The sequence below is a fragment of the Accipiter gentilis genome, chromosome 25, assembly GCF_929443795.1.
Source record: "Accipiter gentilis chromosome 25, bAccGen1.1, whole genome shotgun sequence".
In the NCBI taxonomy this organism is placed as follows: Eukaryota; Metazoa; Chordata; class Aves; order Accipitriformes; family Accipitridae; genus Astur; species Astur gentilis.
This window is the reverse complement of record NC_064904.1, coordinates 10,911,740-10,934,934: the sequence shown is the minus strand read 5'-3', so window position 1 is coordinate 10,934,934 and position 23,195 is coordinate 10,911,740. Positions and strand designations below refer to the sequence as shown.

Sequence of the window (23,195 nt, the reverse complement as noted above, 5' to 3'; positions counted from 1 at the left end):
GACTTACTCCCCTCCCTCACTCCCCCAATCTATTTGAAACAGCCTTTCCTAGCCACTTGCTATTGGTCACAAAGGTGGGTAGCAGGCTAGATGGACTTTTGCCTTGGCCCAGCAGGATTTCTACAGATTGCCCAGCTGGATCACTCCAGATTCCAAGAAACAGTCCACCATAAAATTTATAATATCAGTATTGTTCAAGGGTCACTGCCTTATCCAAGAGATTCCCTAAGCAATAACTGTCAGCAACTTTCTGGGAGTGTATACTGTTCTTGAGAAATATTACTTAATACTGCCTTTATGTGCTGCAGTAGATCTTACAATAGGATCCTTGGCATAACAGCTGTTAACTTTGTGGTAGAGTTCACTTCAGATAATCATAGTAAGAACTTCCTGGAGATCAGTTTAACAAAACGATGGGCACCAATTATCATGTTAATATAGTCATAAGAGCTGCATCAGTCAGTTGCTCCCAAACTATTTTTTTTTTTCCCCAAAAAAATTTTTACTTGCCTTTGACAGCCAGTTGCTGTATAAGATAGGTCTGCTCATAGCTTTTTCTTTGTCAATATTGGGGAAGTGTTTCAGAGCAACCATATCAATGTTCTCATCAGTCCAGCGTCTCTCCTCATCTTCCACAAGTCTGGATAAAGAAACAAGTCAGTGACCACAAATCCTCTGTAATGGGAGGATATAATCACATCACATAGCAGGGCTACAACTAAAGTATGTTTCTGCTTTGCACAGATACTACTACCAAGAGCATCAAGTTAGAGTGTAGGGAAATATTATAATTCGTATTCCAGCTATTTAACATGAAGCACACTTCGGTTTGGTCTTCTAACGAAAATTGGCAAGGAGTGGGGAAAATTAATTTTGAAACTTCTTTTTTTCCTCCCCATCTCATGTTGATTTTACCTGTCTTGGAAGAGACGTAAAGCTTCATGGGCCCAAATCCTGATAAGGCCTTCAACTGGTAAGGTTTCTAGTGGTCTTAATGCTTCGAATATACCTCTCACCCATCGAGTCATTTCACGTGGTGAATAGATGTAGTGTGGCTGTGTATCCTGAGTGAATCTCTCCTAAAAATTTACAATTAATTAGTTACTTCATCCCAAAGTTGCACCATATTTTTTACAGGCCTTGGCATTGCAAGATATTACTTTGCTAGCATCATTCAGTGGCTTTTACCAGAACTCAAGTAATTAGTTGAGCTGTACACATATTATCTGTATGAAAGGCAAACAATGCATGTTAAATGATTCAGCATAAAAGGAAAACTTCTGATTAGAGCTTGGGGTTGTATTTAACAAGTTACCTGAGACATTGTGTAGAACTCTACCATAGCAGCAGTGAGAGGTTCTGCATATGTGCGAAGTGATGGGATCAACCTTAGCATTGCACGATTGAATGTTCCATATATCTGAGTAAGTGAAGCTGGTCCAGGATAGTCCACATAAACCACAGGAACATGGCGTAAAAATCTGAAAGGTTAGCATATTACACAGTTCAGAGAGTAAAATTACAGCCTGTACTATTTCCATTATCTTTTGTCAAAATTAAATAACTGCTTGTTTCAAAATTATCAGCAGTAACTGCAGTTGGTTCGATTGCTCCTTAGTGACTTGGACCAAAAAGTATTCTGAAGTATCCACAGCATTTCAGACAGGTTGAGAAGTGTAACAGTGAGTCCACTGGTTGGCTGTCAGGTTAAGAACCAATTAGGAGTTAGTTTAAAAGCAAGGAACACTATTTCAGCAGAGCTGGTGTTAAACAAGCGTATTAAGAACAGATCACATAGTCAAGGCTTCAATTTTGACCCCTATTCTGTTGCTATACAGTTTACTAGATACATTACCTATGTGACAGAGGTTTTCTTCCAGGATCAGTAGGTGGATTACATGCACCAACAAACTGAATTCTCTCCAGTTTCACCCATGTCTGGTCTGATGTGCGATAGAATCCTCCATGTTCCACCATCTGGAAATAAAAGTAAAATAAAATCAGCGAGCACTGTATTTCCCTGAAAATAACTACAGTATAGTTGGTTACAAAGGAAAACAAACCTGTCTAATGAAGGATATGACTCTCTGTGTGCCATACTTATCCATATCTGGCAAGTTGATTTCATCACAGAACAGCACCAGCCACTTTCCTAACTGAACAGGAGCCAGCACCACTCCATTAGGTGTACGTCTGTACTCACAGTAGTGATCAAAAGTTTTCAAGAGCAGTTCTGGAGTAGTAGCACTAGAAAAGTTGAGTCCAACCACCTTAAGAAAACAGTGAAAAGAAATAGTTAACATGCACTAAGGTTTGAAAAAGGGTTTATCAAGAGTCCTGAAAACAGGTGTTGGCTTTCTGCAGTGGAAGTACATATACCATCTATATTTCAGGTTACTGCCTGTATACTGTTTGCTTCCCACTGCAGGTTCTCCATTTACCACGCAGCAGTGCCTCCTGCCCAACCTTGTCCTTAGAACATCACAGCTTCATGTAACTGTTACTTCACCTAAATACACTGAAGGACAAGAGCTATGCCTAAACATTACCACAGGTTTTAAAATACTAAATGGAGGAATGCTCCTATATTATTAAAGCGGCAAAGGAAGGAAGTAGCTTTTAGGTTAAGGATCTTGAGACATAAATTTTAGATTCTGCTCAACATAATTTTTTTTTTTTGCTATGTATACACATGACTGACTGAGGTGGAGGTATCACCGAATTCTGGCTAGCAAATAATTTCCATGCTAAATCAAGACTCTTTTAATCTTTAAGAAGATTAAAGACTTGTTACTACTCTATAATTCACACATACGTGCAGGCATGCATACACACACACTCTCTTGTGTACCTCCATATCAGGCAGAGCTCTGAGAGCACTGAAGAGGGTCATGGTCTTTCCAGAACCTGGTGGGCCACACAGTACTAGAGGTTTGTGTTCTGCCAGCCAAGTATACAGCAATGCTTCATGGCGAACTGTATCTAGGGTTGGTACTACAACATCAGGAGCTGCAACTTTGTGTGTTTCAACTTCAATTTGAGGAACCTTGGATTGCCATGGCACCCATTCACCTGTAATGGACACCTAGGAGCACAAAAAAAACCACAACATGATCAGACAATTTAGAAAAGGAATATAGCTCAACCTTAGTTAAAGTATTTTTTTTAAAACCATACAATAGTTTGTAGCATCAAATGTGATGTGTTTATTTAAAGAGGCAGCTTGTTCGCTGAACTGTGAAACTGTAAAATTTAAAATAGTCTAGTGTTTTATTTTCCAGTTTCATCTCCAAAATCTAAAGCAAGCTTCTAAGAACACAAAAGAGCAATACTTCTAGCATAAGAAAGGCTTACCTCATAGTCAATTATAGGTATGTTGGGTGCAGTCGGCAGTGGCACAGTGGTAATTCTCCTGATGTATTCTCCCAGCTCTGCTCTCATTTTCAAACGACTGTCTCCAGAAAGAGACCAGAGTATTGCATAGACCAGGTACCTCTGTAAGAAGCAGCAAAAGCAGCTATTGGTTTTAGAGTAATGGAACAAAACTTAATAAACAGTAAATCAAATCTAGCTGCTATACTGACATGTCAAACACAGCAGTCACTTATAGCAGCATATTGTATTTACCTGGATGTAACGCTCTAGTTGATCTATCTGCATTGGAAAGTCTGGATGATTGGCATTGTACTGGGCTACATTGCGGCAAGCTTGATGCAACATGGAGAACAGAGAACCAAGACAGCGCAAGCGGGTGAGATCCATAATATGCTCCAACTTGAAAGCATGTTCAAGTGCTTTAGTTACCAGGCCATTAGATGTGAAATATGGCTGCATTATTGTTGCAGCATCTCTCTGAATCTGTTGGGGGAGACAAACACTGCTGAAAGCACTTGCTTCTCATTTGATTACCAGGCAGCAGGAAATAATATTGTTTTAGATCCTTCAGAGTTCAATATTCTTTAAAATAAAGAAAAAATATGTAAAGAGGAAGCCAGCTTTTCTATGATAGGCTGTCATAAATTCTAAGTACTTGTGATACAAGCATTCTTACTACATTATCCCATAATGTAATCTAAGTTATACCTGCAACATTGGGGATGCTGCTTCTTCTCCTTCATCTTCTTTGCCCTTTCGCCTTCGCTGAGCTTCCTCCTCACCTTCATCCAGAGGAATGCTTCTCAGTCTGGCCAGGAAGTTATTGAATATCATGTCTGTACTGAGAACATCTTCACTGAACCAGACCATGCCACACCTTGACACAGTAGCCAAGGTGGCATATTTCAGATCCTGCACCTCAAACATGATACGCACCTAAAGAGTAGAAATTTAAAACAAGAGTTTGAGGTAAAAACAAATGAACACAAAACAAAAAAAACTCCCCCCAAAACCTAGACCTTTTAAAATGATTTGTATTTAGCCTTTGAATAATCAACAGCAGTATTAAACTATCCTAAGTTCATTGTTATTGATTTTTACCCTAGACTTTTATATAATACACAAAGTTTGTCTTACAGGGTCAGAGTAAGTATAACATGAAATGTTTCTTTCCACAAAAGCTCCTAACTCCAGCAAGCCACTACCTGAGATCAGTATTACTCTGCTTGTGATGAGAAAGCAGGACAGCACTACTATGGATTAAGATAAAAGCAACAAGTTTACAGGACAGCACATAAGCATCATGTAAAAAAAATGCAGCATTACATTTGGCGGAAGGCTGAGACGTTCTCCATTTGGCAGAGTCAGCAGTTTGTTGTCATCCAAAACAGAGTTCAAGTTCTCAACCCATTCAGGGTCTACATCACCATCAAAGATAATCCACTGGCGTTTTTGTAGTTCACCTCTCACATTGTCTATGATTCTACATTAAAGGAAATATTTATTGCAGTAGAGAACAAAGACTCAGTAAGGTCAGATTATCATGGCACAAATGTACTGGCCATTTTTAATTTGTGCTATTAAAAACTCACTTTCTTAGGACATGTGTAAACAAGCCATCTGTCCATTCTCTGGTGTTTGGATCTAAAGTACCATAGAGGTGATCTTTACTGATTGCTTTTGGATCTATAATATGAGCAACACCTTCCACACCCTCCAGCCGTTCGAGGGCTTTCAGAAGTACTCTCCAAGCCATGCTCTTTCCACTTCCAGAGGGACCGACCATCATCAATCCATGATTTATCTGTGTAATCTGATACAGCTGAAGAACCTGTGACAGAAGAAATGATGTACCAACTAAGTCTTAACGTCAGTAGTCAATCTAAGCTTCTATGTATTGCTTAAGACAAGAAAAAGGAAAAAGCTTTCCACCTTTCCTAATAAAAATGAAGTTTAGTCTCATACATGAACTTCAATTCCACATTTTCAGTTTTATATTTTACCTTTTCAACCCACATGCCACCAACTTCTTCTCCATCGCCATAGGTAAGGTACATTTCCTGACACACTTTCTTAAGCTCCTCTCGCAAGGCCGTCATCTCCCCACGATGATACTGTACTCCAGGGAATACATCAGAAAGGAGACTGAACAGCAAAGGAATGTCTTCTGCAACCAGTTTTGGTACCATAGTTTCACATACACTTTGGATCAGGATCTGCAGAGACAGTCACGTTTTGGTTAAGAGTTTTTGTTAAGTTTGCTTTACCAAATGTGCTTGACAAGGAATGCTTTGCTAAATACTTTATTGATGAAGCACCAGACCACAGTGGTCTTGGTTAAAACAACCACTGATGGGGTTTCGACTTTGAAACTACACAATTAATTCCTATTTATTTTCAGTTTATACAACTGTAGTTTTTTATGCCTCTTCACTATGCTTCTGGTATTAACTGCTGAGGAACTGAGCAGCAATAAGCGTTATGAATGCACCACCTCATAAGAAACAAGTCTTTCACTGTGATTCAGGGACTCCCAAGACATGTTTAACTTTGTGTTTCTAAGCTATCAAATTACGACCTTTTGTAACTAACATTACTTCGCTTGCAAGGCTTAACCCTAAATGTTAAACACTGCAGGGTTATTTGCTTTGTTCAGTGTGCATCCTGTACTTTATCACAGAAGTGAAGAGTTCACACACACATATTACCTCTTGTTCTGGTAAGTTCTCAGCGATTTCTCCCTCATCAACAACTTCACCACGCTCTTCTTTCTCCCGCTTTATCTTCTGAATCCTCTCCCTCTTCACATTACCTGCACTAACCAGCACACTCTTCAGTGCTCTCAAGCCAAAATCATAGTGACTTTGAGAGGACAGCTGTTCATCACAAAGCCTAAGAAGCAAACCAGACAAAATACAATTTGATTCTCAACAGGGACCAACACAACACTCAGTAAACGTCACTGTTTACTTGAAGTGATTGCTTGAAACGACTGCTGCACAACATGCTTACTGAGTTGCAAAGAAAATTATAGCTTTGAAAAACAAGCTCTATTTTTACTGATTGGAGCCAAACTTGCTACTCACTTGAAGAATGGTACTATCTTATTGGCAAGCACTTCAGCTGTACGGAAGCCTTGGGAGTACAACATGACCTGGGCAATCAACTGACGGTCTGGTTTTGTCATTGCCAAGCTACGGAACAACTTCTTCAAATTGTCAGGCAGATTTGATCTGCCTGCATAGCCAGGATTCATGGTGATGAAGATAGCCATGTCAGGGCTCACTTTGACTTGTTTGTTCAGCAGCTCACAAGTAATTGGTGTTGCAGCTGAAAGGAGAGTGCATTTAGTTACACCTGAGTCAGTGATCAATCACCCCTATAACAGAAGTCATACTTTATTCTATTTTAGTTTCCTACAGTAATGGACAGTGGGTCCTCTAGTACTGCAACTCAAATACTCAAATGCAAATTTCTACCAGTTGAAAGTTACTTCAAGTTTTTGATAGAAAGTGGCTTCACCCTTGGATTGGTTGGGAGAAATATAACTGAGCAACAAAACAGCATACAGGACACTACAGATGCTGTACAGCATTATTAGGAACGAACGATTACATACTCTTGTCATAGTTGGGGTTGGAATGCTCTCGCAAAGCTTCCTGGATGCACTGAACTTGCTGAGAAACGGCTGAGAGCATACGCTCCTCCAGTCTGTTGAACTCATCAAAGCAGCCCCACGCACCCACTTGGCAAAGTCCCACAAAGATGCGTCCCATTGCCTGCACGTAGAGGGGAAATGTCACTGAAGTTGCATGATCATTCTTGCCTACGCATAGGCAAACGGAGCAGAGAAGAGCACTTTATACAATGCATCCAAGACAGGAACGGGCTGCATTTATATGTAGGTTACCACTTTTGTAGTACTTTGTAGTTATAAAGGGGTTCTAACTGACTTTCAGATGTTCACTGCTTCATAGAATAACAGAAGATGATCATAGCTTCCTATTACTACATACTGTACTGCAGCGTATTCACAAAACAGTCAAGTCCACTGCATGTTTTGTTTGCTGATACCATTAATGCTAGGTGCAGTTCTAGTTCTTTATCACAAGGAGGATACTAGAATTACAAAACATTTCAGAAGAGCAAATTGGATTGCCAGAATATGATAAGGCTTCCATCTAAAGAACAACCTTTAAGGTAGGATTCTGCAAAAGGCAGCATGAGGGAACATGATAGAGGTCTAAAAGCCACTGGTTTAGGATGAATAGGAATGAACTGTTCACTGCCTTTTCCACTACAAGAACTAAGAAATCATTAGAAAAAGACAAAAGAAGGTACTCCTTCATAAAGTGCATAGTAATGCAGTAGAGAATGCTGTAGAAGCAAGTATGCATGTGGATTTAAGACAAGAAATAGGTATCCACAGAAAGGTTCACTGGAGCATGAATAAAGTAACCCATTTCAGCTCAGGACCTTCTGATCCTCGCAACTGTCAGAAGTATGAAGGGGAATGGGGGCAAGGAAAGAGTATCATGCACTATCTGTGATCTTACTACTCCCTAGGTATATTCTTACACTCACCACTACAGGCCAAATGCTCACTATATGGACCCCTGGTCTGATCAAAATATAGCTGTACAGAAAAAAAACCAAAACAGATGGGCAACCTGGCAGAGTCAATGAAGTATCATGATTCCTTGTCCATGTTTTGTATTGTTTTTTATATATATACCTGACTGAGGTTTTTGTTTTGAGACATTTGCTGTGTTACAGTTTAGAGAGGCATTTCATCTGGTCCTCAGTTTGAAGATATCATTGATTTTGAAATATTTAGGTAAACTTTCTCAGTTTTGAAGAACCTTTCACATGCTGAGGCAAACTTCACAATTCTGTCGCAAAGGATAATTTGGTAATAGTACAGCTACTTCGGCAGTCTCACACTCCCATCTGTGGTCCATTAAACCAGTACTACCAATGCAAACTAAACAGTTCAAGTTTCTTTCCTAAAGCCAGTCTTAAGCCCCCACCCCATACTTTCTCTTCCTTTCCCTCCATTTGCTGCTATACAACTAACTGGTCTGAAAAAACCCCAAAACTCGCCCAGCAATGTTCTGCCCCACTTTTGCTTTAGGCATTTTTTGTTACAGAACGTCTATACGATATGCAGATACTGGCTCAGTTAAGACTTATAATCATCTTGAAAATAAACACTGCTGGCTGTTTCAGAGTTCTGAAGAGATTCCTATTGCTTGTTAGCAAAGACTACATTTTTTTAAAATCAAACACCTTACCTGGAAGTCAAATGTTTCATCACAGTTGAAAACCAACACAAAGCGGCCAAGCTGATGTCCAAGAGCCTTAACAGATTCTGTTTTACCAGTACCAGCAGGACCTATTTTTGAAATGGGACAGACATATTTTAGTGTTTATCATTTGAGGTACCACTGCCTACCCATGTAATCTGCCAGCATGCTGATTCCCGACGGTCCCTAACAAGAAGGTTCAGCGAAACCTAAAACTGTTACAGCTTCCCTCAAAAGACTGTTTTGTTCTTCAATATCTTGGTTAAAAGTGTTCTGCATGTTTACATTAAAGCTATTTATTAGAGAGGATAGGAGTTTACATACATGTCTCAAGTTTTTATTGTACTTCAGTACAAACTTACCAAATGGCGATCCTCCAAGTCTTGCCTCGAGGGCTTGTGTCATTGTCAGGTAGCAGCGGTCAGTAAGAGGAGTCTGTACTAGCTTATCCTGAACACCAAGGTACTCAAAACCATAGTTGAATTTGGCATTTGCCATCTGAATGGAGAGCTGTTGCAACACATCTGTCTGTTTTGGGTCAAAGTAGAACCGCATTTGGCTGAGCCACTCAAAGGACTTGGAGTTGTCGATCTTGCTTTTGATCAGTGATCTTGTAACGTCTCGCTGGTGCACCAACTCAGTGATCTGGAGAATGAAGTAACTCCTTAGACTACAGCAATACAAGCCTCCGCTAATAACGCCAGGAAACCTACAGCTTCTCAGATGAGCATAGTAAATTGCCATCACTTAGAAATCACAATCTACCAACAGTCTCTGCCTTAACATCTGTTGTTACAAAGACAAAACTAACAATGTTGACTGCTCTTGTTAAGGACTTCGCTCGCTTTCAGCAAAGCACTCTGGTCCGGTTAGTCTTTTAATCCATTACACTACTGAACTAGGTGTTTTACTTGCCAGAAACTATGCAGACAGACAAGCACTCCTAAAACAGAGCAGATATTTTCCCCTCAAAATCTATAGAAATAACCCAGGTCAATTTTAACTTCCTTCCTCCCCCCTCAATCCGTATCTACAAACAAAAGCATATACTAATTACAATAATAAGCAGCTTAATGAGTTATTTTATGTTTGAAAGAAGAAATCAGTAACTTCCATATTTGGAGGGGCTAATTTGAAGAGCAATTCAGCGACCTGGTCTATAATGTACTATCACACATTAAGCTGATCAAAACTACCAGCACCTACAGGATCAGCACTTGATGTAATTGCTTAAATTGCATGAAACTTTTTCCTAGAGGAAAAATAAGTCTTAGATTAATCAGTCTTTTCATTAAACTTTAAAAATCCTTACCTGCAAACCCAGAAGAGGAAAAGAGGTTTTTACTCACCAAGTGCTCCAGTTTCCTTCTGCGAAGAGGTGGCTGCTCCATCAGCACAGAGTCTGCCAGGACATTGAGTGTGACCTCAACATTAGCTAGCACAGAGTGGAGAGGACTGTTGTCTCCAACTCCACCCATACCGTTGAGGGCTGACTCTACGTTCTCAGACCACGCAATCTGGGCTGACAGGACAACAAGCTGAGCCTGTGTAACAAAAATCCTCATCAGATAGTTTTCCTCACTGAAGTGACCGAGCTGCAGTATGCAATGTTCCATATTGATACCTGGTATTTGTCAATCCAAGAGATGTAGACTGCTGGATCAATTGAAGTTGCTTTTCCAAAGATTTCTACTTCAGTAACAGATTCTGCAAGCAATTTAGCAAGGGTCACTCTCATTTCTTTTTCAACAAGAGTGAGCCACTCATTGATCTTGGGATGTTCTGTGATGGAGACAGGTGTTTTGAACAGCACCTGCAAGAATTAGGTTTAAGTCAGCCCGTATTCACTTACTTTCAGAATTTTACTTAAAAAGAAACACTGCAGCTGTACCTCCTCTCCTTCACGTGAGGATATCCCAAGAACCACAGAATTATCTTCACTGAGAATAATGCTAGAAACGCCAGCAAACATCTTCTTGAAGTGTTTCTGCAGCTTAGCAACATTTTTGCTGTTTCCAATGATTTCAAGCAAGTCTTCATCACCAACAAAATAAAACCTAGTAATTACATAAAATTAGATCTATATCAGAACTCCGACTATCACTTTTAATTTATTTATGCTTCATAGATGGCCACTATACGGGAGTAATTGACACTCATTTCCCCAACACTGCATGAGTACACAAAGCATAAATTTGCTAGAAGTTGTACTTCAGTTTTAAGATTAAGTCTCAGTTCATGTGTCTGTACCATACAAAAGTGTATACATGCTCCATCCTGTGGATATTTTTCTTTACCTACTCACCCCTGAAACATCCACAGTAGAGCTTGGGACTGAATTAAGTCTATTAGGCAGGGAGAAGTCCCACTCAGTACCTCCCTCACCCTTACTCTCTCATGCTAAGTGACAAACTAGTTGAGGACTACAGGTAAGTCAGAACCAATGACTTAAATACTGGATTCTGACAATTTAGGAACCTTCCTTCAATCAAACGCCAGAATTAACCAGTTCAAAATAGAACCTGTAAGTTTACAGAAACCAGCTGCAATGGTTCCTTAAGCAGTATCTGAATCCTACAACCAGCCACATATGAGCAAGTAAGGGAAGTTTTAGTCCCACTTCCTGAGAAGCAGCTATAACGGCATTCTGTATTTAGCCAACAAATATTTATGTTATAACATCTAATATATATGCAATACATGAAAATTGGCAGAGGCTTTACAGAACAGTCCATCAATTCTTGCACAGAAACATCAAATTACTTACTTCAAGAGTCAACTAAAATCAACTTCTTACCGAGGGAAAGAGGACCTCTCCCTTTCCAAGTATTCTCCCAGTGCCTTCTGTATCTTCCCAAGCAAGTCTGCCAGTCTCTCTAATGACCTCTGGACACCTTGAATGTTGAGAACGTCCATCACAAGTGGAGATTTGGACACCTTTTTCATGAGTGCCAAAAATTCAGTACTGATGCTGCAAGTAAAATAACACTGTACGTTAGTGCAAATTCAGTAACCATGGGCCTGCAGAACACGAAAGTTTTTTGTCTCTAATGACCACTGCCTCTCCATTTGTTGCAGCTGCCCTAGGGAACAAAAGGCTAAATTCCCAAAATAGCTCTTCATCTACCTCAAGTCCACAATGACAAAATCTAACTTCTTTGCAATGTTCAATCCATAAATTCCACTGCTGAAGGTCTACTTTTCTTCATTTCCTGAACAGATGCGTAAATCTGATTCTTCGATCTGACTGGAAGCGTGTGGAATGAATAAGGATGACCAGAGCAGAGGAAGAAAATGACACTTGAAGGATGAGACTAAAGGCTGCAGCAACTGAAATCAGCCTGTTTATTGCACCCACAACAATGCCAGAAAAATCCTTGAGGTAGGTGACTGGAACTAGCAAGAAAAACCACCCAGACCCCAATCACCTTCTAAAACTATGTGTACATCAGGCTGTTTATAATAAACCTTTTCCTGTCATAGTTGTCTACATGCACCTCGTGCCATATCTGTTTGCTTGATGAACTTACGTCTACAGCAGGGCTGTAATCCAGCTGGACCAGGTAAGAATACAGTTAGTATTTCAACTTGGAGAGTGCTAAACTGAAGTCATGGAGTTGCAGGCCTGTCCACATGGTGCCCCAAGGGAGGCAAGAAAAGAACAAAACAATTAAAAAGTTACCTCTGGAACCGCTGGGTCTCCACAGGCAGCAAGTGCTTGATGTCTGCGCTACCGGTAAAGATACCCTCTAGGTAGACCCATCGCCTTTGGACATCTATCCAGACATCAAAGAGTGCCATGATACGGTTCAGCTTATCTTCCCAGCTAAGGGCATCTTCCTCAAACACCTGAGGTTTAAACATTGCATTAATATTCATTTTAATAATATCAGGAGTTTTGATTGCTAATATTTACTAGTGGAAACAGTTGTTTGAGAGTTACAAAACATGCATATGCAGTTAATTGTCTGTCAACTTAAATAGTGACTATAGTCCCTGCTGACAAACATATAAACTACAGAAGAGCAGAAGGCAGAATTAAATGAAGATTCTTTAGCTTTGTTCTCCATTTTACCTTGTAGTATGGTGATAGCTTCATAGCAGATACACTGTTGATGTGCTCTTTTACTTTGTTGAAAAGGTCATCCCATCCACGAATCAAACGACATTTATTCTGGTAATTGACCAAGTCCAGTTCATAAGTGTTCCACACTTCTCTTATCTGAAGAAAAGAATGTTTAAGATCATCAATCATTTCTGCTCCAACATAGTTACAAAGTAGAAATGTATTACAGTAATCAGATTTTACTTTTTTTACCTAAGGATTCTGGGTTTACGCTCAAGCTTTTGTTAAAAATATTGAGGATATGATGCAGTTAGGCAAAACTTAAAGAAGATGAGGTCTTTGCAGTCATTACAAAGGACTGCTTTTCCCAAATAATGCAAGTTTCATCAGAGGAACCTTACATAGCTTTAAGCTGTTCCCCAAAACAGAGTGCTCCATGAGTCTCAGCGTTTGCATCAACAGCTTAGACTGACAAGTTTACTACACAAGTGTCAGCCACCCAACAGCGAGCCTTTGATTTGCTATTAAGTGCATACATACAAGAGCTGATACTAGCCTGTTTCAAGAACTCTTCCAAAGCCATCTCTCCCTGAGCCACGAGCAGTACATCTTTGACAATTGCTTCATTCCTCTGTAAATCGACATCCCAGATCTGACCCAGCGTCAATTCTGAAACAACCCAGTTAACATGAAGCCTTTTCATCAGCTGTTTCCAGTGACGATCTTTAAGCGCCTCGGATTTCAGTTCAATAACTAACATGTTTATCTACAGAAGACAAGAAAGCAAGTTACATCCTTGAACTCAAACTACAAAATACATGCATTTTAAAAATGAGTATAACTTACCTTCATGTAGCCCTTCAGAAGTCTCTGAACATACTCATAGGAGGCGTACTGTCGCAAGCGGGCAGGGAAGTTTTTCAGTTGGTTCAGCAGACCATCTAAGTTTTGTCGAAGCTGTCAGTAACATAAAAACAATGAAATCTTTCTCTGCAAATGTTATGCATATAGTTGTAAAGGTTTAAAGTTGTCTATGTATTTTTCAAAAACCTGTCACTAATGAGGTATTAATTGACAGTACAGCTCTTTTAGTGTTACATGTATTTGCGTAAGATGTGGTTACTCCATAGCTGGGAATGTAATTTTATTGGTCTGATTAAGATTTATGACATAGTATTGCCACAGACAGTTTATGGGTTAGTGTTCCTACCGTGCTCTGCCTCCTGAGCATTGAACTAAACCCACTGCTGTTCATCCAACCATGTAATGAAGTCTCCCTAATAGGCCCAACAGCCTATTTAAAAACAGCAGTTTCTTTTCTGTAGATTCAGTCCAATCTCAACTTCAAAACTACTGGAATTGCATAAATCCAGTGCAAAATTCCTTAAGTTGTGACAAGACCCTGTGAATTTTTTTCAGCTTAGCATGAGAAGAAACACACTCGCATGATAATGAAAAAGGTACCTGAACACTGAAAACATCTGGAATGTAACAATTGAGCATGTCTATCTCAAGCGGTCTAATTCCTAATTTGCATATTCTTGCAGTAGTTACATTGTTTATGTATACAGAAGTGAAGTACCTTGCGAGGCTGTACTGAAACCCAGGGTTGTTCTTTCATTTGATCAATCTGTTCCCAGACCTTAGAGAGTTCAGACCAGACGCCTTTGAGATCCTGCAACTCTTCAAGGGCTACCTATAGTAAAGAATGTATCAAACATCAGCAGTTATTCCCAATTTCTTCAAAGTCATTAGCATGGGGGAGTTAAGCAGAATACTTTTAACATGTCAAAAACCTTCAGACAGCTTGCCAATTCAACAGAACTGCAATAGCAAGTGACCCAGATGAGATTTTCACATCTCACGTCACATAATGCCTTCACAAGACTTAAGACAGTCAAGGAAGAGATCACAGACAATCTCTTAAGGCTAGAACTAAATGAGTGTGGAGATTGTGTCTTGACACTAGTACAACACAGGCTCCAAGTCACTCTCTTAAGGGAGAGAGAGATGGATCTGAAACATTTTCATGTGAAACTGACAAGAAGTTGTGTGAGCAGGTTGTACCTGGACACGCTCTTCACTGCCACTGAGTAGTCCTGTATCTGTTAGTTCCAGAGCTTCTTTGGCCTTTGCACACTTCTCACGATCATCCTTCAGCCTACCAAATTTTCCTTCGTAAATGGTAAGAGCTTGAAGAGCCTCTTCTGGACGCAGGTTTCCCTGAAGTTTGCATGGGATACATTAATCGAAAAACCCTATCACCAAGTTGAAGCCAAGTTAAAAGTAAGGACTAAATAATAAATGTTGGTTTCTCAAATTTTTCCATTTCCAGTTTGCTTACAATAAGGGTACACACTAATCCAGAATAAGTCTCATCCCACTTTTACATCCAGTTTTTTTGCTTTAGTAAATATCAAATTAGGGAAAATAAAAAAAAAGGCAAAAAAGCAGCTCAGTTCTGAATCCTCCTACGTGCATGCCTCTGACATATCCCTTGTTTCAGCCAAAGCTTTGTTAGTAACTGAAGTCATCTTGCTTTTTGCACCTAACAAAGGCCTACATTTTAAGGGTACATCTCCCTCTGTTGCACCACCCCACCCCCCAAATCGTCACATTGGCAAGTTATTATAGAACTCTCAAAAATGCAAAAAACCATAAACTGCCTACTTCTTATTGAATGCAGAGAATCTACCTCATTTGCTGAAAGAGTATTAATCATCACTACTTACTGTTACAGGCTTTGTTTTCTCCCAGTCTGTTAGCAAGTCAATTGTTCGGCTCTCCACTGCACGATCCTCTTGAACTATCTTCATCTGCAAATTTGCTACTTGTTGCTGAATGGCAGAATCCTTTCTACGCATGATGTCATTAAAGGCACCCCATTCTCCTTCAATGTTGTCAATGTACAGCCAAGAGGATGGAAACTGGAACCTTTGTTTCTCAAGCAAGCGCTGACCATTGCGATAAAGCTACAAGAGACAGTGGTTGTAAGCTATAAAGACAGAACTAAACTTAAGTCGCAACGTATTTTAACAAGTGCTCACTATAGAGTTCACAGGATTCCTCAGGATATGAAGTTCAAGTCTGTTCTCAAGAGAACTTGAATATTGTGAAGCTGCATCCTAAGAGCTAAGCCTGACGTTTCCACAAGTGAGAATCATTAGCAAGACAACATACCTCAACTTGCTTTTCAAACTGCTTGATTTTACGTTTCAAGGACTGCACGTATGTGATGAATGTCACTGCATCTGATGTGCTGGCAGTGTCCACTGAATGCTGCTCCAGTTCTTGACGGGACTGTTTGGGGCACAAATCAGTGTTTTAGAAGTCTAGAACAGTTGATCTGAAAGTCAAAAACTGGAATTTGGACTTGTCTTACCTTAGAAATTTGTGAATGAAACTCTGTCATATTCTGACCAAGCATTTGGCCAAATTTGCTGAGCACTTCCTTGTGCCAGGAGTCATACTTCAAGTTCACCTTTGATTGTACCTACAAATTGAATAAAGTTACATAATGGTAATTTGTTGGCCTTGCTGTTTTCTGTAATACACCCATTCTGGAATTCAATGCACTTATCACAAACAATAATTACAATTTCTTACCTTTCCATAGTCTATTACAACAGGTCCAAATTCTTTTCTGGTTTCTGCATTGTCAAATGTTCCTCTTGCCTTTCTTATCTGAACCAAAAGGGCTTGCCACTTATTCAGGTCTTCTCCAAGACGGTTGTATATGTTTTCAGCCTGCATATCCCACAGACACTGGTACTGCAGCCAAACCTAATTGAGGTATTTCACAAACAACGTTCAGAACTTCTCCAGTATGTTCCAAGAGTTATGTGTCCCCAGCCCCCAGGAAAACTGAGACAAAAGTCCATGTTCATTTTAGTTGTAGCACTAGGCAGTGTCAGTCTCCTACCTTAACATACTGCTCCACTTCAGTCACAATTCCCATGACAGCAGAGTACGACTCCTCCAGAGCTGCAGGGCCATCAGGCATCCTTGTCAATGCATTACGATAGAATTTTTCTTCCTCAGACAGCTCATAGTGCACTCCAACCTAAGAACCACAATTACACATGTGCTATACATCAATTTCTAGGGCACTCAGATTCAGTCCTAGAGCAACACACTAAGATGCTGAGCACAATTAATTGCAAAATGAAAATAATTTTTCAGACTTAGATACAACTTCATTACACTTACCTGATACCTCTGACTTTGAATTCTTGGTAGAGACAGGATTACCATCTTCCAAGAAAACATTTCTTGATAAAGTTTGTATCTACACTCTTCAATTGGTGGATTCAAATATATCACCTGGTTGGTAATTCTTAGTTCATGTACAATGTTCTGCAGAAACAGTAAACACACTCAGTTTTACTGGCAGATACTACTACTACATGTAGGCAAGAATTTTGGACTTCAAGAAGTAGCATACACTTTTGAAAAATCAACTTGCACTTAAATGGGAGGAAGCAAGTACTCCTCCAAAATGAGATGCAGAAGAAACATTTATCTTCCATATAAGTCTCAGACAGAATTCTTGCATTAAGTAATTGACGATAAGGAGAGACACAACAAAAAAACCCACACCAAAACTTACTTTGATCTTGGGTTCGCCACCAGGCTTATGGCTCACTTGAGGAGCATCTGTATCCATGTCAACTTCTGCTTTGTCATCTGCTTGTCCAAGAAGAACTTGGGTCCAGGCCCTCAGTCCAGCTTGCAAACGAACACCCAGGATTCTTTCAATCTAAAGAAAATAAGCCACATTGAAGGAAAAAGCTGCATACTTGATGCATAAAGATCCCCACTGTTGATATATTCTGACACCAGGCACACTATGGTGCCTCAAAGAACCAAGTGCTCCTTTACTAAGTCATTAAAGAGATCTAAGAGTTTTGGTAAATTTTCACTGAACATCAATTCAAAGCTTCTCCTGTCTTCATGGACTTTAATGGAATTAAACAATTTTAACTGCTTTGAAGTTGGCTTACTGTCCGATAACCTGAAACTTAACAGGCAGAACCAAACAATATGAAGGCAATGAGTCTTTGCTACCTGCATAGCAAGTTTTCACCATCCTTTACCTACCTCGCTCCCCAGCACCTTCTAGGCATCCAAGCTGTATCAAACTTTTTTCTTCAAAGGACAAAACTCCCCTTGAATTAATTGATCCCCAAAGTCAACAGCTAAAAACAAACAAGTCTTTCATCTTCTGTATACTGAAAACACACTGAAATTTTCAGAGAATGGCGAGACAGAATCTTCCCTGGGTGACTATGAAGAGTATAATCAAAAAACATTTTGCAGCTGCTTAAAATGTTTCCTCTAAATATATACTACTCCTTGATCTCAAACCTACCTCCATATCCAACTTATTGACCCAGATCGGCAAATTGGAATATGAATGAAGATTTAAATCATCCACAGCTTTCTGAACCCTGTTCAAGATTTCCGAGAAAGTCTTGTGATCATACATGCATGTTTCCAATGATCTCACTTCCAGGTCTATTTTCTCTTCAATAATGAGCAGATCATCCACCTGAAATGGTTTAGGAAAAATAGGACATTTAGTTTGACAGGTTAAAGGCAACACTAATTATGCAGTAATGGTTAGTCACTTCTCTCTATTTGGATGCAGCAAGTCCATCAATTTTAGTAGTACTAAAAGATCCATTCAGCTGGCCAATTTGTGCCAACTTGATCAGCTACTGAACCAAAGAGCTACAGAACAGGTCATCAGCTATCCAATTCCACTTTTGGTTAACCACACATTACTGAAGTATAAATGTAAAAATTTTGCAGAATTTGAAAGATAAAACAAACCTTTTCCTGGAAACTGAAGACGGTCTCAGCTAAGCGCTGTACATACGGATCAAGTTTGTATGATTCCCACACGAGTGCAATTCCTTCTGCAATCAAAGCCTGCACCTCTTTCTTCAAGCCAGCCACCAAAAGTGAGATAGTATTACGCTCTTCTACTTTTTCACATGTTCGTTCATATGTACGGACACTTTCAATGAGAGAAATAGCAAATGGGTAGAGCTGGTTTGCTTGGTGAGCTTTGTTGACAATTGCTAGTGGAACACGGAAACCAAGCCATTTCAGGTTTCGGACTTCTTTTGAAAGCGTAATTATTTCTGGGAGAAAGTTGACTTTCAGTTTCAGGACGTTTCCAGTTCGACCTCTAACACGAGTGCTTTCAATAGTGAAAATACGACCAGACACACCAAGATTGCGTTGCTGAACTTTTCTTGCCCAGTCATCAAAGATCTCCTGAGTGTTGAGCTTCATGCGAAAGCTATCTCCATCCTGCTTTAGCTTCTGACCTTCTACATGGTTCTCCCAACCTTTGCCAAGGACATCCTCAACACGCTTCATGTAAGCAGTGAGCTGTCTGTCAATCTGTTTTGCCCAAATTATAGACCCAGACACAGGAGGCAAGTCACGAACATGACTCATTTTACAAGCCTGACTCTGTGGGTATTGTACTTTAAATTTGTCATGAAGAGACTCGATATCATCTTTTACACGCTGGATCAATTGTGTTTGATATTCTCGAATGGCACCACGAATGTGAGGTCTGACAAACAAAGCATTAAACCGGGAGAAGATTCTGAACATTTCATTAGCATTCTTTGCTGTACCAAGCTGGTCTCTCAAACGGGCAGTTATTCTTGTTTCAACTCTATCAATTCTTTCATCATATCGTTTCATTGCTGCCTCCCAGGCTTCTGTACCTTCTTTGGAAACGTCTAACCCATCTACTTCCTTAACATTCTCATAAGCAAGATTGACTTCTTCAATCGCATTAGCATCTGCAGCATCAAAAAGGACTTCTGCTACTTTCATATCCTGTGGTTCAGGTACCTCTCCTTGATTTTGCTGGGCAACAGCAGTTACCTGCATTAGAATCACAGTTTAGTGAGTTGGATGCTTCAAAATTTACCTACAAATAACTAAACACAGACTGTTTTAATAAGAACTGCAAACCCCCTACAAATTAGTACTAAATCCTTAACAAACTTGCAGTCATGTTTCAGATTTAAGTTCCACAAGGAATGGGACAACGCAGTTACTTCACAAACTTCCACTACTGTGCAGCATAATCTCATTTTCCACTGTGGTTTAGCTAAGCTAAGTATTTACACACACAAGCATTTACACTTATTTACACTCTTCTACGTTATGTGTGGACTTGCTGTGTCTATTAACATGAACATGGTCATGTAGTATGTGATGTAGGTCAGAATTAAAGCTAAGCCTATTAGCAAGGGTTCAAAACTAGACTGTTTTTGGAAGCAGACAGTGAAACTGACTGTTACATTCGTTCTGTGTTGGTAACTTTTTAAAGCAACAGTGAACACTCTTGAAGAAGCCACACAGATTTTCTGTCTGATAATGACCAAGAATATTACCTGAGGTCGCAAGACTCTCACAATAACTGCCCTCAGCTGCTCATGCTGACGCCTGAATTTCCTCATTTGATCAAGACGACCCTGGAGTTTCCTATGAGCAGGATTGATACGCCACACCATCTTCAGGTTCTCTTCCCTTTTTCTTTTCACAATATCTCTGAGCAGAACTTGTAGCTTCTCATATTCATCATCCCAGGTTTGGAACACTTCAAAGCAGGCAACCATTACCTGAAGAGAGTTTCAGAACAGGAACTTAAGCTCCGAGATGAAACGCTTCCTGAAAATCACTATTCAATGTAAAAATACAGCCACCAGTATCACAAAACCATGAACATACCTTTTCAAATTCTTCATAGGCAACATGCATCAATTTTCTGGTTCCCAACACTTTAAGTAGCTGAGAGCTCAGATCTCTTGAAATAGCCTCCACTAAACGCAGTGCCCTTTGGATTGGGTATTTTGTATTTCTGATTTTTCTCAAATGGGTAAATATTGCAACAAGGGCCTGCCTTATTTTGTCCAGCTCAGTAGCAGATAGCAAGTCATTCAGCGGAAAGTCTTTCATCAGTGGATTATAGTCATTCACAGTTTCCAGAGCCTGTTTTAGACCTAAATGTAATAGAAAAGACTGTGAATATAATTTTTCATTTCATTAATCAAATATGTAGCTTTAACTAGACCAAGGTTACTCTAAACAGCATCATTCGTTGTACCACAATGTTCAAGTTTCCTAACAGCTTAAGTTCTGTAGGACATTTGTGAAAAATTTTATTGAACAGACATTTTACCTGTGTCTGTATCAAAGCTCACGGTTGCATGAAAACGTTTGCCATGTTTTAGAATATCCAGAGTCAGAAGAACTTCTGGACTTTCACGTTTTTCCTGAATGCGATACAGAGCCCGTTCCAAATTTAACCAGAAGCTTATCTCCTGTAATGCAGTGCCCGATGCAGGGTCCCGATCTAATTTGGTCACCTTAAAAGTAACAGAGACAAAGAGAAGGGATGGAGAAGAGCATTAAATTTATATGCTTCAACTGTAAAAACCTGCTCCGTTACTAAATATAATTGAAACACATAACATCTAGTAGGTTTTAATAATCAAACCTCAGACAGTTTTGGCACTCATTCTGTGAGAAGTGTAGGAACTGCAGCACAACAGGAGTCAAAGTTTAATTCCAGTGGTCCTAAAGGTTGGTTTTAAGACCTTCGTGTAGTATCTTCAGCACAGCCTAAAAAGGTCACCTGTCCACTTCCCTGATCAGTGTCTGTATTCTGGTTAATGGCAGATAAGCCAGACAAGAAAACAAACATTTTATGCTCTGGAGTAGGAAAAGGCACCACTGTTCCATGACCAGTAGGCATTTACTGCGCCCATGGAGGAAAAAAGCCAGAGTAGTATCTGAGATGCTACTTTTGAGTGACAGCAGAGTTCTTTTCAAAAGTAACAGGCAGAAGTACAAGAGATAACAAGATAGGACTGCAGCAACTGTTCTGAAGTGGTTGTGGATGCACCTGGGAAAATAAAACAAACCAACAAGACCTGTTTCTCTCAATCTGCTGCAAAGATTTGAAGAATACTTACAAAATTCACAAGGTTACTGCCAGTTACTTAAGTCTATTACAACAGAGATAAAACAGTCATGCTCTCAGCTACTTGCAGGACAATTTAGACTAGACTCTAAATTTAGACCAGGCTTAGTCCAGTCTAGCATTAGACTTAATCTAATTTAGACAAGCATCTCTGATGACTCAGAAAACTGGTCTCAGATCTTCAGAGTATCCTGCATGGAGCAGTATTTTACCAGTTAAAACCGTGAAGACAATAAAAAGTACTATGTGGAAGTTCTTATCACATCGTCTAGTACTTTTTTTCTTACCTTTTGTATCTCTCTAATCCAGCGGTTGACTCCAGATTGTAGCTGATTGAGGAATAACGGATCCTCAGCCTTCTCACCAAAATCTGTAACCTTCGGTTTTTCTCCACGTTCATAACACTGCTTGGCAACATTAGTAATGGTTGCATGAATTGGCAGACTAATCTCTGGAATTTCAATATTCTGCTGCAGATGCAAGAGGCCCATTTCAAGTTCTGCAATCTTTTTCTCAACTGAAGGAGCCATCTTATCTCCATCCCTGAAAAAGCACAGGTGTTTCCATATAAGAAGCCAAAAAAAACCCCCACACAACACATTTAAGCCATCTGAATTACTTCCCCAGAGTCAGCAACAGCATCATATGCAACTGTGTGCTTAAACAATTTCACGACTTGCCTTGAAGAGTCACTGTTACTTTTTTCATTAAACACCTACTTTAATTCACTAGCAGAGAAATGCAGTTTATACTGAATTACCTGTCTGCTTTGCCAGATTCTCTGATATAGGACTTGAAAAAGGGAGCAACAGCATTGCTAATGAAAGAGTGTAATGTTTCATACGGAGAATCTTCACTGAGAGTGAGCACTCTCAGTTGGGAAGACACTGGTTTGTCGGCATCAATCACTGGTGTACGCTTAATGAATGCCAGGCTGCAGAACAGAGGAGAGAGTTACCAACTGAACATTTGAGACTTAAGTGACAGTTACAATAGCTTTAATCTGACTGCAAGTTTAGGTTGCAGGAGTCAAATGCTAACCTGCATCTTCATACTTTATAATCTTTCTTCTAAGAGACTTGAACACAAGTCTTCGAATAAATACATCTTTCTACTTCAGTAATGAGCCAAATGTAGCTATCAATAAAGACTGTGCAGTATGGGCACACTAAAGAGGCATAAATGAATCTTCAGAGTTAAATATGCATTAAGGTTAAGTGACAAATACGTAAGAGTCAGACATAACTGAAAATTATTGAACCCAAGTTGTGTATGTTACATTTGCAACTATGCCAAATTAATAAGACCTTGTTTCCTTAACCTCAGAGCTAGAAGTCCTAAATCCATTCCTTTCAGCCTCATGACACACCCTTTTTTTATCAGAGCTTCCACCCTGAAAAGCTACTGCCCCACCTGAATAAAGACACTG

The 23,195-nt window shown here is 39.7% G+C and overlaps 1 protein-coding gene across 1 annotated transcript in view; it reads right to left on the bottom strand.

Annotated features, from left to right (window-relative positions):
- The window catches only part of DYNC1H1 (dynein cytoplasmic 1 heavy chain 1), a 46,763-nt gene that overhangs the window by 19,198 nt on the left and 4,370 nt on the right, over nucleotides 1-23,195 (bottom strand). The window contains exons 3-43 of the mRNA XM_049829073.1: nucleotides 22,527-22,700; nucleotides 22,054-22,309; nucleotides 20,963-21,149; nucleotides 20,512-20,783; nucleotides 20,175-20,402; nucleotides 18,583-19,659; nucleotides 18,119-18,298; nucleotides 17,357-17,506; nucleotides 16,957-17,103; nucleotides 16,670-16,810; nucleotides 16,354-16,530; nucleotides 16,130-16,240; nucleotides 15,928-16,047; nucleotides 15,480-15,719; nucleotides 14,815-14,970; nucleotides 14,330-14,443; nucleotides 13,594-13,704; nucleotides 13,304-13,513; nucleotides 12,757-12,903; nucleotides 12,364-12,530; nucleotides 11,479-11,652; nucleotides 10,573-10,738; nucleotides 10,306-10,494; nucleotides 10,031-10,225; nucleotides 9,044-9,326; nucleotides 8,670-8,770; nucleotides 6,995-7,154; nucleotides 6,462-6,705; nucleotides 6,084-6,267; nucleotides 5,379-5,591; nucleotides 4,968-5,206; nucleotides 4,702-4,858; nucleotides 4,084-4,311; nucleotides 3,628-3,858; nucleotides 3,355-3,495; nucleotides 2,852-3,085; nucleotides 2,064-2,270; nucleotides 1,856-1,977; nucleotides 1,316-1,481; nucleotides 916-1,079; nucleotides 511-640 (exon numbers count right to left, since the gene is read on the bottom strand). Coding sequence (XP_049685030.1) covers nucleotides 511-640; nucleotides 916-1,079; nucleotides 1,316-1,481; nucleotides 1,856-1,977; nucleotides 2,064-2,270; nucleotides 2,852-3,085; nucleotides 3,355-3,495; nucleotides 3,628-3,858; nucleotides 4,084-4,311; nucleotides 4,702-4,858; nucleotides 4,968-5,206; nucleotides 5,379-5,591; nucleotides 6,084-6,267; nucleotides 6,462-6,705; nucleotides 6,995-7,154; nucleotides 8,670-8,770; nucleotides 9,044-9,326; nucleotides 10,031-10,225; nucleotides 10,306-10,494; nucleotides 10,573-10,738; nucleotides 11,479-11,652; nucleotides 12,364-12,530; nucleotides 12,757-12,903; nucleotides 13,304-13,513; nucleotides 13,594-13,704; nucleotides 14,330-14,443; nucleotides 14,815-14,970; nucleotides 15,480-15,719; nucleotides 15,928-16,047; nucleotides 16,130-16,240; nucleotides 16,354-16,530; nucleotides 16,670-16,810; nucleotides 16,957-17,103; nucleotides 17,357-17,506; nucleotides 18,119-18,298; nucleotides 18,583-19,659; nucleotides 20,175-20,402; nucleotides 20,512-20,783; nucleotides 20,963-21,149; nucleotides 22,054-22,309; nucleotides 22,527-22,700 — 8,293 coding nt within the window. The remainder of the gene's footprint in view (nucleotides 1-510; nucleotides 641-915; nucleotides 1,080-1,315; nucleotides 1,482-1,855; nucleotides 1,978-2,063; nucleotides 2,271-2,851; nucleotides 3,086-3,354; nucleotides 3,496-3,627; nucleotides 3,859-4,083; nucleotides 4,312-4,701; nucleotides 4,859-4,967; nucleotides 5,207-5,378; nucleotides 5,592-6,083; nucleotides 6,268-6,461; nucleotides 6,706-6,994; nucleotides 7,155-8,669; nucleotides 8,771-9,043; nucleotides 9,327-10,030; nucleotides 10,226-10,305; nucleotides 10,495-10,572; nucleotides 10,739-11,478; nucleotides 11,653-12,363; nucleotides 12,531-12,756; nucleotides 12,904-13,303; nucleotides 13,514-13,593; nucleotides 13,705-14,329; nucleotides 14,444-14,814; nucleotides 14,971-15,479; nucleotides 15,720-15,927; nucleotides 16,048-16,129; nucleotides 16,241-16,353; nucleotides 16,531-16,669; nucleotides 16,811-16,956; nucleotides 17,104-17,356; nucleotides 17,507-18,118; nucleotides 18,299-18,582; nucleotides 19,660-20,174; nucleotides 20,403-20,511; nucleotides 20,784-20,962; nucleotides 21,150-22,053; nucleotides 22,310-22,526; nucleotides 22,701-23,195) is intronic.